A 20,066-nucleotide genomic window follows, 5' to 3' on the forward strand; every position below is an offset into this window, starting at 1 on the left:
AGGTTGCTCCATATAAATTTCCTCTTCCAGCTCTCCATGCAGAAAAGTTGTCTTAACATCAAGTTGCTCCAATTCCAAGTCAAATAAAGCAACAAAAACAAGCAAAACACGTATGGAGGTATGACGAACAACAGGTGAGAAAATTTCATTAAAGTCAATACCTTCCTTTTGGCTGAAGCCTTTTAACAACCAATTGTACCTTGCATCTAGGATCTTCAACCCCGGGAATGCCGTCTTTCTTCTTATAAACCTATTTGCATTTCAAATGTCGTTTGCCTTTGGGAAGCTCTGTTAAATTCCAAGTACCATTCTTATAAAGACTTTTAATTTCTTCATTCATAGCTACTAGCCATTTTGAAGAATCAGCACAAGAAACAGCCTCAGTATAGCTGGTTGGTTCAATGTCATCATTTATTTCTTGTGTAACAGATAATGCATATGCAATTAAATTATCATCACAAGCATAATTTGCATATCTAGCTGGCTTAGTAATTGTTCTTCTTGATCTGTTTTGGGCAATAGAATACTCCTCTTCCTACGGTTGAATTGGAGAAGTGGTAATCTCATCAACATCATCATCACCACAAATATCAGTACTAGACTCATTGATCGAAGAAGATGGAACATCAACATTAGGAGTTGTAGATTTCAACTCCAACTCCACCTTCTCGCTAGTACCCTGCAGATTATTAGTACTAGTAGAAGAAATCACAGAAGATTATTTTTCAGAAGATAATAAAGCATCCTCGTTAAAAGTCACATCTCTACTGAGAATTAATTTTTGTGACTTAGGATTCCATAAACGATATCCTTTAGATTCAGATGCATAACCAAGAAATATGCACTTGACAGCTCTTGGAGCTAATTTGCCATCATTGACATGTGCATAAGCAGAACATCCAAAGATTCTCAAATTGGAATAATTAACAGGATTATCTGACCAAATTTCTTCTGGAATTTTGAAATTAAGTGACGAGTGTGGAGAACGATTAACCAAGTAACAAGCAGTTGATACTGCTTCGGCCCAAAATTCACGTCAATGCCATAACCTAGCATTTGAGAGCATACAACGAGCTCTTTCAAGTAGACTCATATTCATTCGTTCTGCAACACCATTTTGCTGGGGTGTTCTTGGAATGGTTTTATGTCTAGCAATTCCATGATTTGCGCAGAACTCAATAAAGTCACCGTCACAGAACTCCAATCCATTATCCGTTCTGAGCTTCTTGACTTTTCTCCCTGTCTGGGTTTCAACAAGAGTTTTCCACTTCTTAAAAATGGGGAAGGTTGCATTTTTATACCTAAGAAAATAAACTCAAACTTTGCGAGAAAAATCATCAATAATAGTTATCATATAACGGCGTCCTCCATAAGAGGGAACTTTAGAAGGCCCCCAGAGGTCAGAATGAATATAATCAAGAATACCCTTTGTACGGTGAGTTGCAGTAGAGAAACTTACTTTTTTCTGTTTCCCAAAGACACAATGTTCACAAAACTCCAACTTACTGATACCTTGATTACCAAGAAGACCTTGTTTGCTCAAAAGATGCATGCCTTTTTCACTCATATGGCCTAAGCGCATGTGCCATAATTTGGTGACATCATTATCAAGCATAGAAGAAGATACAGCTGCTGAACCTATCACAACAGAACCTTGCAAGAAATATAAAGTACCAACTCGGTTACCTTTCAACAAAATAAGGGCAACTTTTGATACCTTTAGGACTCCACCTTCAGATGAATACTTGCACCCAAGAGATTTCAGGGTGCCAAGAGAGATGAGATTCCACTTTAATTCAGGAATAAAGCAAACATTAGTCAGAGTCCTGACAACACCATCATTAGCCTTGATCTGAATAGTACCTATTCTTTCAACTTTGCATTGGGTATCATTAGCCATCAAGACAATACCACCATTAACTGGTTCAAAAGTGGTAAATAAATCTCTATAAGTACACATGTGGTATATGCATGCAGAGTCAAGAAGCCACTTATTTTTTCTTCTCTTGTCAGAAGAGACAACAGATGCCATAACATCTCCATCAAAATCAGTCTCAATATTAGCAGCTTCAACAGGTTGTTTACCTTTTTCTTTCTTTTGTTTATTTTCTTCTTTTTTTCTTTAAGATAAAACAATCAGAAATATCATGCCCATATTTTTTGCAATAACGACAGGTAGTGTTAGATTTTTGTCCCCTAGGTTTAGATCTACTCTTTTTGTGACTAGTACTCCCTTTGACTTGAGTTCTACCTCTAACACTTAGACCCTCACCCTTGTCCTCAGAATAAATTTCAAGATCAAATTTTTCTTTGGACAATAAATTAGATTTAACATCTTCAAAGGATAAGGTGTCATTATTACCATACAACATAATTTCTTTGAAGTGTTTGTAGGTAGAAGGTAAAGAGACAACCAACAAAACAACTTTATCTTCATCATCGATTTTAATATCAATATTTTGCAGATCCATAATAATAGAATTAAATTCATCAAGATGAGATTGAATGGGAGTACCTTCTATCATACGGATCGTATATAATCGCTCATTGAGACGAAACTTGTTGGCGAGGCTTTTAGTCATATACAAAGTTTCCAACTTCAACCACAATTCTGCAGCAGTGGTTACGTCGGCCACTTCACGTAGAACCTCCTTGGACAAGCAAAGTTAGATTACTGAAAGCGCCTTTTCATCCAACTCGTCCCATTGCTCATCGGTCATGGAAGCCCGTTTTTTTAACTTTCCATCTAAAGCTTTCTTTAATCCATTCTGAGTGAGAACGGCTCTCATTTGGACTTTCCAAATAGAAAAGTTAATCTTGCCATCAAACTTCTCAATGTCAAATTTTGTAACGATAGACATTTCCAATTAAATAACTGCTCTGATACCACTTGTTGAGGTATCAATGCAATGCGGAAGACTGGATCGAATTTAATTGAAAATAAAGAGAATAATGGAGACAGGATTTTAACGTGGGAAAAACTCCAAATCGGAGAAAAAACTCATGGACAACGACGAGCAAAATAATTCCACTATGTAAAAGAGAGAGTACAAGAAGTCCTCTAAAATTATGAGGACGGAGTAATAAATCACTCTATTTCTCTCTCAATAAATACTCTCTCAAGTAGAATAAGAGCTACAAAAATAATACTCTCAATTTCTCTCCGATCCGTAAGTTGATATACAAAAGATCGTAATTTGGGTGTGTCTGTCATTCATTCCTACATTGGGTATTTATAGGCAAAATTTTGTAAAGTTTTTCAACAATTACTGTAGCAATTAGGTGCCTACCAAATGAAAAGATCAGTGTTTACAAAGATTAAAAAAAACAAAGTCGGTGCCTACAAACGTTGACAAACTGAGCCACCTACTAACATTCTTCATGACAATCACCACTTCACTAGATAGTACTGCTCCAGGTCAATCCATCTGCCACGGCGAAACGTTAGTTTCTGCTGCTGGAGCTTTTGAACTGGGATTCTTCAATCCTGGAACTTCTGGAAGACTATATGTTGGAGTATGGTACAAGGATTCTCCTTCAACAATGGTATGGGTGGCCAACAGAGAAGCACCACTCAACAATGCCTCTGGAGTTTTACAAGTCAATGATCAAGGACTTCTTGTCCTTCTTGATGCCACAAAGAGGACTGTTTGGTCCTCTAATACATCAAGCATATCGAAGAATCCAATTGCACAGCTCTTGGAATCAGGAAATCTTGTAGTAAGAAATGGACATGGAAATAACATGGACAATCTTCTATGGCAGAGTTTTGATTATCCATGTGATACCTTATTGCCAGGAATGAAGCTTGGATGGAACTTGGTAACTAGTGTAGAATGGTTTTTGTCATCATGGAAAAGTGCAGAAGATCCTGGTCATGGTGAGAACAAAGTTAAAATATACATTCAAGGCTATCCACAAGCAGTTCAACTGAAAGGTAATAATATAAAGGCTAGAGCAGGACATTGGAATGGCCTAGCTTTTACAGGATACCCATCTCAAAGGCCAAATCCTACATACAAATATGAATTTGTCTTCAATGAGAAAGAGGTATATTATGAGTATGAACTTCTGAATAGATCAGTTTTCTCTAGATTTGTCATCTCCACTTTAGGTGTTGGGCAGCGTTTTGTTTGGACAAGTCAAACAAGTAGCTGGGAGGTAATGTCAACAGCCATAGCAGATCAGTGTGAAAATTATGCTTTGTGTGGTGCATATTCAATCTGCAACATCACCAACACTCCTCTCTGTGCATGCCTGAAAGGATTTGTACCAAAACATCCAGAAGAATGGAATATGGCATATTGGTCTAGTGGTTGCATTAGGAGAATTCGATTGGAATGTAATAATAATGACGGCTTCCAAAAGTACACGGGTCTGAAGTTGCCAGACACGTCTTCCTCACAGTATAACAAGACCATGAACCTTATGGAATGACAGAAATCCTGTCTACTAAACTTTTCCTGTACAGCATATGCAAGTTTGGATATACGCAACGGAGGGAGTGGATGCTTACTTTGGTTTGATGGTTTGCTTGACATTAGGCAATTCACTGAAGGAGGACAAGACCTTTACATTCGAGTTCCTGCATCAGAGCTACATAGTAAATTTCTATTTCTTAAATTCTTGGTCCCTTGTCTTTATTGGAAGGCAACTTCATTTTCTGCAAATATATCAGTGTGAAGGGTGGATATGCATCAGAAGAGTTTCCATATTTCAGTTTGAAATGCCATATGCAAAATAGAAAACAATCGTATTCTTTTAGTATTTCTTATATTAAAGAGTGTGCAAAAGATTGTGTTACTAACATTCCTCTTATAAGCATTCTCTTCTATTTGTCAGATCTTGCTGCTGATCATGACCGGGGGAAGTTCAAAAGGATCTTACCAGGAGTAGGAACTGCATCCGTAGTATTACTCATTGGCTTGATAATTCTTGCATGCACAACATCCAAGTTAAATCACAAACTTGAAAATATAGGTACATCTTGTCCTTCCTGAATTTGTAAATACTTTTAAGCGTAATAAAAGATTGGCACCAAAAAATAGGAATGAAAGAATATAAGGACAATTGTTGTCATAGTAATTAAATTCTTGTTATTGCCATATGCAACTCCTCAATGGGCAGGAAGAATGTTCAATTGGAAGCAATACAAAAATAGACTGAGGAAAGAAGACATGGATCTGCCAACATTTGATTTGTCAATCGTTGCTAAAGCTACCAACAATTTTTCAAGCATAAATAAACTGGGGGAAGGTGGATTTGGACCAGTGTATAAGGTAACTACTAGAAAATTTCCGTGTGAATCTGATCCAAGAGTACGGGCTCCATGTTTGAATGGCCAGTTTGTCTTAAAAAACTTTGGCAATTAAAACTCATTGCTCTCTTGCTTATACATATATATATATATATATATATATATACACCCTTTAATTTATTGTCAACCATTAATGTAGGACTTTAATTATCTATTAGTAACAACAACATAGCCAGCCAAATACAATAAAAATCTCTATTTTCTCAACAAAAGATGTTTTAGCATTCATAATGATGATTTCAGGGTACCCTAAAAGATGGGCAGGAGGTTGCAATCAAAAGGCACTCAAAGAAGTCTGATCAAGGATTGGAAGAGTTTAAAAATGAAGTTGCATTGATTGCCAAACTTCAGCATCGAAATCTTGTAAAGCTTCTTGGTTGCTGCATTCAAGGAGAGGAAAAAATGTTGATCTACGAGTACATGCCCAACAAAAGCTTGGACTACTTCGTCTTTGGTTAGTGCCTTTTAAATTTAACTTTCCTCTTAACATTTGTGGCAATCTATATATGATTATCCTTAAAACCAGTTGATAAATCAAATGGACTACTAATATTGTACTTGAAATTGATCAGATGAACATAGAAGCAAGCTCTTGGATTGGATTCAGCGTTTCCACATTATTAGTGGTGTTGCTAGAGGACTTCTCTATCTTCATCAAGACTCTAGACTGAAAATTATTCACAGGGATTTGAAGACCAGTAATATCCTACTAGATGCCTATATGAATCCACAAATTTCAGACTTTGGCCTTGCTCGGACATTTTGGGGAATCAAGTTGAAGCCAACACAAAAAAAGTGGTCGGAACATAGTAAGTTACCATATTTTTGTACTTAGTGAGTGTTGTATATGAAATTGTTTTTTTTTTTTTTTACTTATTCATCTGCATATAATATTTGCAGTGGTTACATGCCACCAGAGTATGCTGTGCATGGTCATTATTCAGTAAAATCAGATGTCTTTAGTTTTGGAGTAACAGTATTACATATTGTTAGTGGGAAGAGGAATAGGGGATTTTCTGACCCAGAACAATACCTAAATCTTCTTGGACATGTAAGCATAAAGACTAAGATTATCCACTTTGCTACTTGTTGCTTCGTCTCACATTAGTATAGATTTGAACTGAGTGATTACACTAATATTCATGGTTTTAGGCATGGAGACTATGGAATCAAGATAGACCATTGGAACTGACAAACAAACACTGGGATGAAAGTTGCAAGTCTTTTGAAATCATAAGATGCATACATGTGGGTTTGTGTGTGTACAACAGAAACCAGAAGACAGGCCAGACATATCCTCTATTGTTCTTATGTTAAATGGTGAGAAAACTTTGCCTCAGCCAAAGGCTCCTGGATTTTATACTGGAAGTGATTTACCTTACGCAGAATCTTCATCTAGAATGTGCAATCCTTTCACCCTAAACAAGATGTCCATTACAATGTTTGAAGCAAGATAAAGTATGTGAAGGTATGAGCAAATGAAGATTGAATTTTCTTGATCAGGAAAGGAAGTGATTCATAATATGTTTGGTTTCACGTTTAAATGTCTTTAGTTTCGCGTTTACTTCAATGCTCGTAATTTTAACTTCTGCATTAGAACTACGTTTAAACGTCTTTGAATGAAAATCCAAGCACACACTCAACATTCACTATGTAATGTGTTGATGCAAAACATGAACAGACAGAACACGTGAATTTGATCCAGCTAAAGTTTGACAGTTCCTATGCAAAGTTCATTATTTTGGTTTTTATAGCATTCAGGGATCCAATTGGAAAAAGAAATAAGAGCAAGCATGGTTTTCAATTTGGTTTGTGGGTCTGTGGTCAATATGCATGGAGCTAGAGGATCAAAATTATCCTTTGACAGGAAAAAATGAAGGAGGATAAAATGATTGTTTTCATAATGATTAGATTTTGAAATTGGGTATCTGCTAGAATGAAAGGCATTGATCTCTTTTTATGATTGATCATGTAGTTCTCGTCTTTGCTTATCTTATATTTGAATGATATGTAACTAGACATGCAAATCTACTTAATAGACAGATTGAGACATCCCTTGCACTCTTATTAATGATTTTTTTCTACCCAATTTTATCTATTATTATTTGGTTTAAGTCTAAATCTTTCTATTTTCTATGCTTTTCAAATTATCCTAATTATAAAATAAAGAAAGTATTAAATTATCTTTCAACCTTTGTTTCCTATGAGGTAAGCCTTACTTAGGTGTATTGTTTCCTTAGTTATTAATTTTTAATTAGAAAGAAGGGAGAAAATTTTACTTTTCCATTCATCGAGAAAACGTGATTGTTCAATTCATATCATTGGTTGGAAGGTTAATTAAAATCTTACTTGGATTATATTTAGATTGAAATATAGGTGGAAGAGGATATTCACTTGAGTTCAAATTTTTTGTGCATGACCTCTTTTTTAGAGGAAATACAATATTACAAGCTATACCCACCCCCCCCCCCCCTAAATTGTGGGATATAACCCAATTTTATCTATTATGATATGACTAAAAAATGGATCAGGTAATCAAATCCAGAAAATTGGTGAAGCAAAATCAGTCAATAACCAATAAAAAAATAAGCTAAAAATGTTGAAAAATTTATTTTTTTTTTATTTGTGTTTTGTTTATTTTAAAAAATCACTCTAAAATAATTTTAAAATAAATAAAAACTCATACATAATATCTACTTATGAATTATTATTTAATTATTTATTATACATTTTATCCTATAAGATATATAATATAATTATTTTAAGTTAATTTAAAATTTTAGTTAAATTAATTTTTTATGATTTTAGATTAATATTTACTTAATATATAATATAATATTAAAAACATATACTTTACTATTACTATTTGAAATTTATTTTACTATGGTTAAACTAATGAATCATGAAACATTTGACTTTACTAGTTCAATCAATTTCAAAAACATTAATAACAAATACACTTTCTATAAATACTATTCCTTTCTCAACCAAATATTTGCCATACGAATTAGCATTCAGCAACATTTAAGATACATTTAATTGATAGTTTTCTTTTATTAAATGCATCATACAACTTCTAAGATATTTCTAAATAATATTTTTAAATCTACAAAAATCCAAAATTGTTTTTAACTTTACTTGTAAAAAAATAAGAATAATTATTTCAATTAAACATACCTCAACAGTACCAAACAGAAGTGTGAAACAACCAATAGAAAATGGGACAGAAACAGTAACATGGAGCCTATTAATTACTGGTCTCATTCATAAGCATAGTTGCCACGCATTGACCACAGCAACATGGCCCATAGACAAATACTGCTAAGAATTGGACAAACTCATATCATAATATCCACAAAATTTTCTGATATTTTTTCTCTTTTTCCATTTCTGGGTTTGGAAGTGTTCACGCGTGGAGCTCATACATGACTTCACTCCCAAACCATAACAACTCCATGCCACCCTTATCTCTCCTTTAGTCTCTGTTCAAAGAACCTCTCTCTTTCTCTCTCTTTGCATCCACTCATTCCCCTACTCTCAGGTCCGAGTGGTTATTGCTTCACAATATTCCATTTCAGTGTGCCTTTCATTTTCCTTTGTTCCTTTTTCTTTTTGTAAAGTCCCATTATATTTGTTTACTATTATAACCATCCATTATTTCTCCAGAACTATACTATTTTTACTTTAAAAGAAAATTTTTATTAACTTACTCTGTTTAATAACAATTTATAGAAATTAAATTTTATTAATTTTATATAAATTTAATTTCACCTAAATAAAATAAGTTAACAAAAAATAGTGAATTATTTTGATAATAAAACCATAGCTTGTTTTGAAGTATATAAACAATATTTGTGGGTGGGGAATCACAGCTGAGGAAGAGAGATTTAGTAGCCACGTAGTTGAGTGGCACGTGTATCCACGTGAAATCTTCCCCTTTTTGTTTGACCAACTATCCACCTCAAATTTTCGGTGCTAAGCTAACAAATAAGATCTCATCAAAAGATTGTTTCATTCTTTCTCTTCTTTTTTTATACAACCTACAATCCTCTTTCCTATACAAATGATAGATTATGTGATATTTAATGTTTGTTTTTTAATAAATAATAAATAAAAGTTACCTATTTTTCATTTATTAAAAAATACATAGACACATAATTTAAAATTTAATATTAAATTATACATTTTCTTTAAATTAAATTTAAAATTCTACGTTGTGGTTATCATGTACATTTAATAGACCATTGCTAATGCTATTTTGACAAACCCAAGATTATCTTAAGGGAAACCCAGGTGATTATCACGTGGGTCTGGTCCCACAGTAGACTCGTAGGCAACCTCAATTTTGGCAAACTTCACGTGCCTCGGGCCCCACTCTGGACCACGTAAGCAACCCAAATCCGCATATCTACATTTAATGCCCTTAAATTACATATATTGCTTTTTTGTTTTGTTAATGAATTTTTAATCATAATTTATAAACATAATTATGCCTGATAAATTCATGAATCAAAATTGGATGAAGTAAACCCTCTTTTAACTGATAAATCAAAAATTTATTTCAAGTATATATTTTTAAAAATTCTCTTTAAAATGCCCAAAAGGAGGTGAAATTTTCATTTATTTTTCTTCTGAATTAATCAAGTGAATAAATATTTTTAAAAATAGAAAAAAATGAGATAGAATTGAGAACAGTAAAATAAAAGGAAAGAATGAGATATTCTTATCTGAAATATAATTTTGGGAAATGAGTGACGACAAGTGGCAACCCGCACAGAAGGAAAGCAAGAGGGACCAATAGAATGGCTCCAAGTAAGCGAAACGGCACCGAGTTTTTGAGGGAAGCAAAAGATCTCCCGAGAAATCCGACAAAGATATTATTAAATTGTTTAACGAGATAAATAAAAAGACGATAACAACCTGCGGAAGAAAATACGATGATGCAACTTGCAAACACTAGTTGTAACATTGCAGGCTGAGAAGGGTTCTTCCATCTATTTATGCAAAGCAGAACCATTGCCCCCACAAAGCCAACAAAGAGAGAAATTGATTCTAAGAAAATGGAAGAGTGTTGTGCGCTGTGTGAGAAGAGAGCCATGATGCAGTGCGATTCGGACCAGGCTAAGCTATGTTGGGACTGCGATGAGAAAGTTCACAGTGCCAATTTCTTGGTCGCAAAGCATTCGAGGATTTTGTTGTGTCGTTTGTGTCATTCTCTCACTCCTTGGAAGGCTTCCGGCACCAAACTCACACCCACTGTTTCTTTCTGTCATCGTTGCGTCGCAGATCGACACAACAGGTTCACCCAATTGGACCGTAATGAGCAACTGCATCCGAACTATGTGGATGAGGATGGGGAATATGGCCATGCCCGTCATCATCATGATGATGATAATGATGATGATGAAGGAGAAGATGATGATGAAGAAGGAGAGAATCAAGTGGTTCCAATGTCCTCTGCTTCTGCCTCGTCACCACCAAGTGCCTCTGATTTAGCATTGAAGCGGTTGCGAAATAACTCTTTCTCTGTCGATTCTCATGTAGGTTTCTCTCTTCTTCTTTTTTTTCAATTTACAATTTTAAGAGAAATTAAGTTCAATAGGCTTTTTGCTTTTTTAATTCTATTCGGATCTATGTTGTTTTTTCTCTTCTATATTTTTTCTTTAATTAAAATTAAGGTCTTTATTTTATATAAAAGAAATTGATCAATGATTCATTTTGGTTTTATAATTAGGACAATGTTAATGTGGGGATAAGGATTTGAGAGTGAGAATTTTGTTTTTGGTTACAGGAAGAGACAGGGTGTTCTTCATCTGAGATGCATAGTGGTGCAATGCCCAGTAGTGATGAATCAACCTCTATGAGCGTCTTTGGGTCATTGAAGAAGCATCGAAATGATGAGCGAAATTACTGATAGAGATTGAAGATCAAAGGGGTGGTGAAGGTTTGTGTTGATGAACCCACCTTGATTGAAAATCTGGACCGTTGATGATGATTTAATTACACACTATGCTTAGTGCTAACCCCATCTTTCTCTGGGAACTTGGTGGTTTGTCTCTTTCCTTTTCCCATTCAGTTTTGTAGCCAATCCCGTTGATGATAACTCAACTCTAGTTCATATTTCATGATACCCTTTTTTTACGCCAAGGATATGTACATACGTTTCAATCCTATGTTGATTCCTTTGCACCTGTTATTTCATCAGTGTCTTACTTTTATCTCTTGTGTAAAATTGCACCGAAAATATAAATACAAGGTTTTTCTTTTCACTTTGTTAATTTGCTCCTTTTATTTTGTCTTCTTGACATGTTGTGTGGAACGTGTAATTCTTCTTCTTCCTTCCATTTTGGCCCCACATTGTAGTTCAATGTTCACTATTCATTGAGTAGTGATTGATGCAACAAACTAGAAATAACCCATAATTTATGTTAATAAACTTTGTAATTAAATTTATAGCATAAGTTACTTATATGATAAAAAATTAAGATTGTTAGTTAAATTCAGTCATAGTGTAATTGTTGACTTAGGAGTGAAACAAGGCATGGGTATGGGATGGGGGAGATAAAATTGAGTGAGGAATATACGTGGCTGTTGAAGAGTTGTGGCTGTTTTGGCTTTTGTATGACCATACGTTTAGCATTGTTTATAAAGTAAGAATGCAATGTATAGTGGATAGAAAGCAAATTCGATGGACTTGTCTCCATAAGGTAGGTGACAGTGGACCTTTCTTAAAATAAAATATTGCGAGATAATTTGGGGTCTATTTTCTTGTTTGCACTTTGCCTTATCTTTTCCATCTTTTCTTGTCATACTTTTCTTTCTCCTTTTGGGAGAATGCGCTTCACCAAGGAAACAATAATTTCTTTGTATACATCATATATGGGACAAAAGGTTGTCCCTTTTTATTTTGGATAATATTTTTAGATGTGTATGTATCAAGAAAATAGAAAGAAAAAGCAAAAAATTGAGATAATTCTAAATAATGTAATGTATGATGTTAAATAACGGAATTGAGAAGGGGGGTGTGAGTTAAGTTGAATTTATGCATGTCATGTAACTTATTTAGGTGATCCGATCATTTATATTCAAGTATTGAACGATGAATAAGATATTGTGTGTTGGTTGAGGTTGGAATTTGATTCACAAATGTAAGATTTTAGGAAGAATGCACTTTGATGGGTAGGGACATTTTTTTTAATTGGTCTATAATTTTGATAGGGTTTATTTTTATATTTGAATATAATCCGATCAAAAGACTAGGTGAATTCAATTATTGACATAATGTATTAATTTTAACATTATATAGAATTAAATCTTAGAATAATAAAATATAAAATAAAAATTATGATAAATTGTATACTATATTTTTTAAAATAAATAATATCATGATGTGTAAAATACTATTTATTAAGTCTTAAAATTTTATTATTAATACATAATTATTTAAAAATATAAAAATTTAAAAAAATATATATATATATATATATATATATATATATATATTGAACCAAATTAGAAAGTTCCAAAGCATAACCCAAATATATTCTCAAAATATATTAAATCTAATTTTTAAAACTGAACCCCCTAATATCATTATAGACTTCTAGTAAGGAGCTATACATCATTTTAATCGTGAAGTTACCTTTCTTGCGTTAAATTAACCCAAGTGTTTAAAGGTTGGTCACACCATCACTTTATTTTGTCAGTCTTCTCCCTTCTCTGTCTCAAGATCGCATGATCATCGTTTATCACTGTCACCAAACAAGAAGAATGCACCTCTTGATGCCATGGGCCATTCTTTTTTCCCCAAGTTGTAACAGTACCACGTTTATATGTATATTTTGGGGAAAATTATTTTTAAATTAAAAATTAATATTAATTTAGTATCGTTTATTTCTATAAATATTACATAATTTTCTTAAAGCATACAAACAAGGATTTGATTCTTAAACATGCGTTTAATCTTCAGAAGCTTCCTATTATCTCAATTTCGGAACTTCCAAATCCAGAAACTGGTTCTTGCTTTCAAAAACTAAATTCCGTAACTTTCTAAATCATGGTTTGAGTTTTAATTTTCAAAAAGCATCTCTAACATGAATTCTGGAACTTGATTTCCAAAAAATGACTTTTAGAATTTTATTTCCAGAAGTCTTCAACGGCAAAACTCTTCACCTTTCTGAAGCTACTTTTTTCTGCTTTAGTGCAAGGGTATTTCTAAAAAAACGTGCAAAAAATATAGAGGTGAAAATAGAAAAAGAATATTTGGAAAAAGCAACCCCTGCCCTCAGTTGTCTGTTTTATAGCCCATGTTGTAGCCTTCGGACGGGGGGCCTCCTTCTGGCCCTGTTGAGTTCATATCTTATCACTCGTGACATTAAATAAAAATAACAAATGAGGCTTAACCCAACAAACACTTGGGAATGATTGCCTACATCCTCATAAAAGGAAATTTAGCCTATATTCCCAAGCCTCAACCTTTACTGGGTCTTCATGTATTGGTTTAAAATAACGGAGATAATAATGAACAGAAATTTTCAGAATATGTTCTTGAAATAATCATGATGTGTATACTTAATAGACGTTCAAGCGTGCGATTGTTGTGTTTGTGCTTATTATCTCTTTTCTAATTGAAATCAGATTCTACATATATATGCCCGCATTCAATGCACTTCTCATGCTACCATTTGTCCAATTATTTCCCCAAAACACACGGTTAAACATCTTTTAAATTGACCGGCAATATGTGTGATAATAATAATCAAATATATAATTATGGTGGACACCATATTCGGACTAAAAACCACTAAACTTCAAACCAAGCCAACCTTGTGCCTATAAATAGAAATACTATATCCAGGAAAAAATTCGTTAACCGTGTCAAGGATTGACTGCCACCATTCACTGGATTATCGTTATCAACATTAGTTTAGCTTAGTCGATGTGTCTGAAAAAGGAGTAAACGTGCTGACATGCACAAATTAGTCGTAGTTCCATAAACATAGCTCTATAAAATCATCAAATAGCTAAACAAGTGCTCGTCATGATAATCCGATACATAATGGGAAAACAACCCCAAAAACAGCCACAGTCAAACTTGTACATCTACATTAAAGAGTATATACCACTTGGGAACCAAAAACAATCTTCCAACAGCCTAAAGGAACCGAGGTCATATCAAGCCATACAAAATCATCCATAATCATTCCACAGTTCATATGCAGGAAATACTCTAAGTACAACCTGACAGGAAGAGAAAGAGAGCACTCTACAACCATTCCCACCAATCCCTTTGGATCAGAAACATTCTGCAATCCAGCGAAATAAAAATCACGGGGAAAAAATTACAGTGCATTAGGCTTAGATATTTCATAGAAAAGCTTAAACAAGAAAATAGGATCGATAATTGTTGCATCTGATAAACCTATAGCTAATAGAAAGCAAGCACTATGGGCCAAAAACAAAAGAACAAGGAGTAGAATAAAGGACGAGACGCCATCCAATGAAAAATACAAAACAAATTCTTTTAACATCAAAATGCATAAAGTAGGGACAAAAAGCGTGTCAGAGCACACCTGCAGAGACAGAGCTGAAGTGATGAGTTGGCTCCCGCTAATCCTCTGCCCCAAACCAACCAACAAATAAGAAGTAAACTTTCAATTTCACAACCAGCATAAATCAATTTATCAAAGAAGTAGAAAACAAATACCAATAACACAAATATCTTGAAATCAAGTGCAGATACAACTCTAAATTACATTGACAAGTGGAATGTATAAATCACGTTGATCTATTTGAAGACTCCAAAAATTAATTAAACCATTTTTTGAGAGGTGAAACTAATTTATTGAATTTGAATCAACATTAAATCCAAGCAATGCATTTAAATATTCATATTAACAGAATACTGTGAGAGTCACATCTGAGGTATATATAGGAAAACCATACTAAACCAATGAAAATTGATCACCATCGTTGCATACTCCCCTTAGAAAAAGCGAAAAAACCAGATCATTTTAATGTTCTTTCTTAATAAATCTACACTATCTTGCATTTACTCTGAATACAGAAAGCACAATACTGAAACAATATAACATTTTTATCAAGCATGTACACGGAATTGAAACTAAGTTTTGCAACAATAATAATATCAACTTTTGTCTATTAGCAACACGTTGCACAGAAAGAAAGGTCAAAAGGGCACCCTATCAGGCAGGGATTCCACTTATAGGTGGCTCATTGTACACAAAATGGTTAGCCACAAAAGACTTAACTCTTGCCATGAACCAGAAGGAATACAGTTGTCTTATCCTCAACAGAAGCCAAGATTTAAGTCCAACCTATTCGTGAATGATTTGGTTGGATACATTCAAAATCCCAAAACATCAATAAATGACAAGCCACATCATAATATTCAGGAATGTAAAACATTCACACCATCGGAGTTACTTAATAATGATCAGATATTCAACTTCGAAGTCCATAACTCCATATCTCACTCAACATACCATCCACATTTGTTCTAGAATCACAGTGGCCAGTCAATTTTGGTCTATATCACAAGTATTCTCTACTAGAGGCAGTCTTGTTTGAGCAAAGTAATACCACTATAGGCAGCAAAGCTCTCCCTATAGTAGTCAATCAACTGTCTCTACCAATATAAAGATAAAAAATTCCCTTGATCCATAAAATTCTAACATCTAAGAGCCATCACCATCCACCAAGTCACAACCAACACATTTCTTTCAGGGGTGGGGATTACCAAGGGAATGTAAGCTAAGATTTCTACACTACACAAATCCCAAACCATCCTTACCAAGCTGAACTATTATCAAATGGCACTATCAAAACCAAAATTTACAACTAATAAGGAGGCACTTGACCTCACTCTATTCAACCAATAAAATGTTTGGAATCGCATGTAAACGTGCTTTAAAATCACCTTAACATAAAAGCCACAATTATCCATAACCAATCAAACGCGAATTTGTGTCAAAAGACCACGTCTACAATGTGGCAATCATCATATTAACTCATAATATCAAATTCAACGACACTAGCCTCTACCACACACGGAATTTAACTATACTCAATTACATGGTACCTTTCTTATGAGGCACAGGCTGAATCACCGCCTCGCCCTCCTCGCCCTCCTTCACGGCCACCACGGCCTCAGCGGTGGCGGCGCCGGCGGCATCCTTGTCGTCGGGATAGCGAACAACAACGACAGGGCAGACGCAGTGGTGAACGCAGTAATCACTGACGCTGCCGAGCCGGCCATCGCTACCACGGCGCACAGCGCCGAAGCCACGGCTGCCCATGATAACGGCGCTGAGACCAAGCCGCTCGACCTCCAAGCAGAGCCGCTCCTTCATGTCGTGGTCCTTCACGATGTGGATCTTGTACGGAATCTGCGCGTCGCGTAACGGCTTCGCGAGATCGGCGGATTTCGACGCCGTGAACGCGTCGAAATCGTCCTCCAGCTTCCGCTTGCTGTTGTGGTCGTTGCTGCTGTTACTGTTAGCGTTAACGTTGACGGCGTTAACGGCCTCCTCATCAGAGTTAGGGTCGGTGTTGATGGAAAGGTCGATGGAGCCCCAATCGGCGCCGAAGAGGACGTTCGTTGGGCTGACGTGGAGGAGAATCACGGCATCACCGGGACGGATATAGTGCTGCACGGCCCAGCGTACAGCGTATGCGCTCTCATCGGAGAGGTCGACGGCGACGCCAATTTTGCGGCGGGCGCCGGCGGTGGGAGTGGGAGTGGCCGCCGCGGAGGGGTGACGAGGGGAGGAAGGGTGGTGGATTTTGATTTGCGGTAGCTGTGGGTCGGAATCGAGTGCGACAGGGTTCTGGTGAGGCTGCATTTTTTTGGTTCGGATAGAGAAATGAAGTTTCTAGAGTATAGATGTCGCTTTTTGTTTCTTACTTAACTATGAAGTAGTAGTAGTAGCATTAGTCGTCCACCACTCCGTTAACTAAGGAATCAACGGTGTTCTTTTTTAAGTTAAAAATGTGAAGCCGTATAAAGAAACTTCAAGTTGGGCTACGATTTAGTTGGGTTGGGCCTACCTATTGGCCCACTTGTAGGCTTCCATTCGGTCATTGTGTCTGAGGCAAGTGGTGCCACTATCCACTCTTATAGACAAATTAGGCTTAGTGTGATTATTTCTAAATATTAATTGAGGAGTTTTACTTTTATGCTGTTAGAAACATACAAACCCTCACATCTAGTGGACGTGCCGGAGTGGTTATCGGGCATGACTAGAAATCATGTGGGCTCTGCCCACGCAGGTTCGAATCCTGCCGTTCACGCTTTTTCTTCTTTTTTCGTAGTCATCATCTTTTGTCAGGTATGTCGAGTTCTATTATTATAAATGAATTGAACACTTTTCAAAATGAATATGGATTCAACACTCAACACTTTTACATTATAACAGACAATTCGAAAACCACACATTATTTAAGTTAACTCTTAAGTTTTTCTATTTAATCTATTTAATTTAAGTTTTTTATCTTTCATAATAAATTATCATTTTAAGTTTTTTATTATATAAAATATTTAATTTTATAGATATATTAATGTTATAATCAAGGTAATTTTTACGGTGCTTTATAAATTATTTTTATATTTTTTCACACGTAAATATTTATCATTATTAATATTATATTAATAAATAATAAATTTAGTAATTTATTTAAAAATAACATAAATATTATTTAATCTCTAAAATATTAAAAAGATCACACCATTAATTTTAAGAAGATATATAATGTCTTCTTAAGTTTATTAGTCATATATTACACTTATTTACATTAACCGTCACCTTATTTATAATATTGTTTTAATACATAGTTAGATAAAATTCAAAAACTTAAAAAATTATGAGTAATTTTTAATTTTATAAATTTTAAAAATATATAATAATAATTACACATCATGAATGTTGCTTTTTAAACTAAAGCATAAGTATATGTGTAACATATATATATCCATTTAATTTTAGCACTTCTTACTTTTTTTTCATATTAACACATTCAATGTACAAATAAACTATATAGTTTAAATGATTAAAAATTAATATCATATACCATCATTTTTATCTTATTATTTATTTTTTTAATATATATACATATTTTAAAAATACATCACAAAAATATTAAAAAGAACTTTAAAAAATATACTTTTTAAGTAATAAAGAATGTAATTTTTATAGTATTTTATAAATTATTAGATAATGAAATTAGTAACTTATTTAAAGATTTTAAAATATTAAAAGAATTACGATGGTTAATGAAGTATACAATAACTATTGTTATTTCAAAATTTTAAAAAAATACATACAACTGGTTAAAATTTTAGATGGAGGAAAAAGCCTGTATACATTTGCAGTCATGTATCCCCAGAACGTTTACAAAGATAGAATATAATGCCGTATTACAAATATGGTTAATATATGATTGTGTAAAGTATCATCCTTTGGCAATAAAAATACACATATTGTGATCTCAGTCAGATTGAATTAAAGCCTCAAATTCTAATGGGAAAATTTAACCAAAAAAAATGAAAAATCAACCAATTTCAAGAGTGCCCATCTTTCTATGACTGCACAAAATGAATCTGACTATGGCTATTACTCCTATGATACACTTCTAATACCACCCTATTAAACACAGTTTCTTCACTAATAGTTTCTCCATTACAAGGCCTTCTCCTTACGAGGAGGAACCCCAAAGAACCCAACGGAAGTGCAAATTATCGCACAAAACTTACCCCATATTATCAAAACCAGAAGACTAATGATAAAAAGCAAAGACAGAGACACGTTTGGACCAAAAAACCCTTTTTTTCTATCTCCAATATTTTGCTTCTCTTTCATCGACCCTTTTCGATTTACTGGCAAAGATGTTGAAAAGGATGAGCCTGAAGCCTTTGTATCTGTTGAAGTAATTCTTGAAATTGAAGATGATAAGGAAGATGTGGCGAATGCACTTGAAAGGTGAGAAAAGGAAGTGTTTGAAGCACTGGTTGCAAGGGAAATTTTGCTTTGTGTGCTTGCGATTTTATCACTTTTTGCTTCTAAGTTTCTCGTACTTGATCTGGAGGAACAATCCTTGCTTGTTGTCTTCCTTTTATTTACCTTCTTGGCCTGTAATTGAAGATGATCAGAAATGTGTTTATCAGCAAATTTATAATTAAAAAAATATCAGCATTATACACAACAAATCGAAAATGTGATGACATTAGCATTCACAACACTGCATTAAAACTAAACCACACACAAAGTGCGATCAAATTGAAACACGGTAACAATTATAAAGTAATTGATTGCATTAAAATACACGTTGGATTTGGTATGGTATATTGGATCATCTGAAATGAACATCATAGAGGAAAGCGTTCGCTTATGCAAGAGAAAAAAGAAAGACAACTGATTGGACATAAAATTGGCGCACTTTTGCAAAGTTAATGGCGTCATTCACTACGATAAAAATTTTATTTAGTTTTTTTCTCATGACAAGATCAAGAAAACTACCATATAATATATATTCTCGAGGAAAAAAGAGTTTAAATCTAATTATATAATTACAATTCAGAATGAATTCAAGGTCTTAAAATGTCAAAAACAGCAATCATGCATGGCGTCTATATCATGATTATGAAACCCCTCTATAACCGTATTGAATCTGCATTAGCCTCATTTGCCATAAGTTTTTTCAATTTCAGAAACTAGAACGTAACGATAACCGT

The 20,066-nt window shown here is 34.2% G+C and overlaps 2 protein-coding genes, 1 non-coding gene and 1 pseudogene across 4 annotated transcripts; 3 read left to right on the forward strand and 1 right to left on the reverse strand.

The window, feature by feature from the left end:
- The first annotated feature begins 1,958 nt into the window (after positions 1-1,958).
- LOC113865100 lies at positions 1,959-6,774 on the forward strand (annotated as a pseudogene).
- A 3,473-nt stretch (positions 6,775-10,247) lies between these two features.
- Positions 10,248-11,587, forward strand: LOC113865900 (zinc finger protein CONSTANS-LIKE 4-like). Its single transcript, XM_027500703.1, has 2 exons — positions 10,248-10,857; positions 11,109-11,587. The coding sequence occupies exons 1-2, from the start codon at positions 10,318-10,320 to the stop codon at positions 11,229-11,231; spliced, it is 663 nt and encodes a 220-aa protein (XP_027356504.1). The 5' UTR covers positions 10,248-10,317; the 3' UTR covers positions 11,232-11,587.
- A 2,486-nt stretch (positions 11,588-14,073) lies between these two features.
- Positions 14,074-17,313, reverse strand: LOC113864926 (universal stress protein PHOS32-like). Of its 2 annotated transcripts, XM_027499170.1 has the most exons (3): positions 16,419-17,313; positions 14,890-14,934; positions 14,075-14,622 (listed from the first exon to the last, which is right to left on the reverse strand). In XM_027499170.1, the coding sequence occupies exons 1-2, from the start codon at positions 17,179-17,181 to the stop codon at positions 14,927-14,929; spliced, it is 771 nt and encodes a 256-aa protein (XP_027354971.1). In that variant the 5' UTR covers positions 17,182-17,313; the 3' UTR covers positions 14,075-14,622; positions 14,890-14,926. The 2 variants fall into 2 exon arrangements, with proteins under 2 accessions (XP_027354970.1, XP_027354971.1); XM_027499169.1 differs by lacking the exon at positions 14,890-14,934 and having other exon boundaries at positions 14,074-14,622; positions 16,419-17,304.
- Positions 17,314-17,547: 234 nt separating this feature from the next.
- TRNAS-AGA lies at positions 17,548-17,629 on the forward strand. Its single transcript has one exon. It is a non-coding gene; the product is annotated as a tRNA-Ser (tRNA).
- The last annotated feature ends 2,437 nt before the right edge of the window (positions 17,630-20,066 follow it).

This window comes from Abrus precatorius, unplaced genomic scaffold, assembly GCF_003935025.1.
Source record: "Abrus precatorius isolate BTA unplaced genomic scaffold, Abrus_2018 Scaffold4, whole genome shotgun sequence".
Classification (NCBI taxonomy): domain Eukaryota; kingdom Viridiplantae; phylum Streptophyta; class Magnoliopsida; order Fabales; family Fabaceae; genus Abrus; species Abrus precatorius.

Coding starts and splice junctions, on each gene's coding strand:
- LOC113865900 (XM_027500703.1), top strand. CDS start 10,318: ATGCAAAGCAGAACCATTGCCCCCACAAAGCCAACAAAGAGAGAAATT. Junction 10,858..11,108: donor CTTTCTCTGTCGATTCTCAT/GTAGGTTTCTCT, acceptor TTTTGGTTACAG/GAAGAGACAGGGTGTTCTTC.
- LOC113864926 (XM_027499169.1), bottom strand. CDS start 17,181: ATGCAGCCTCACCAGAACCCTGTCGCACTCGATTCCGACCCACAGCTA.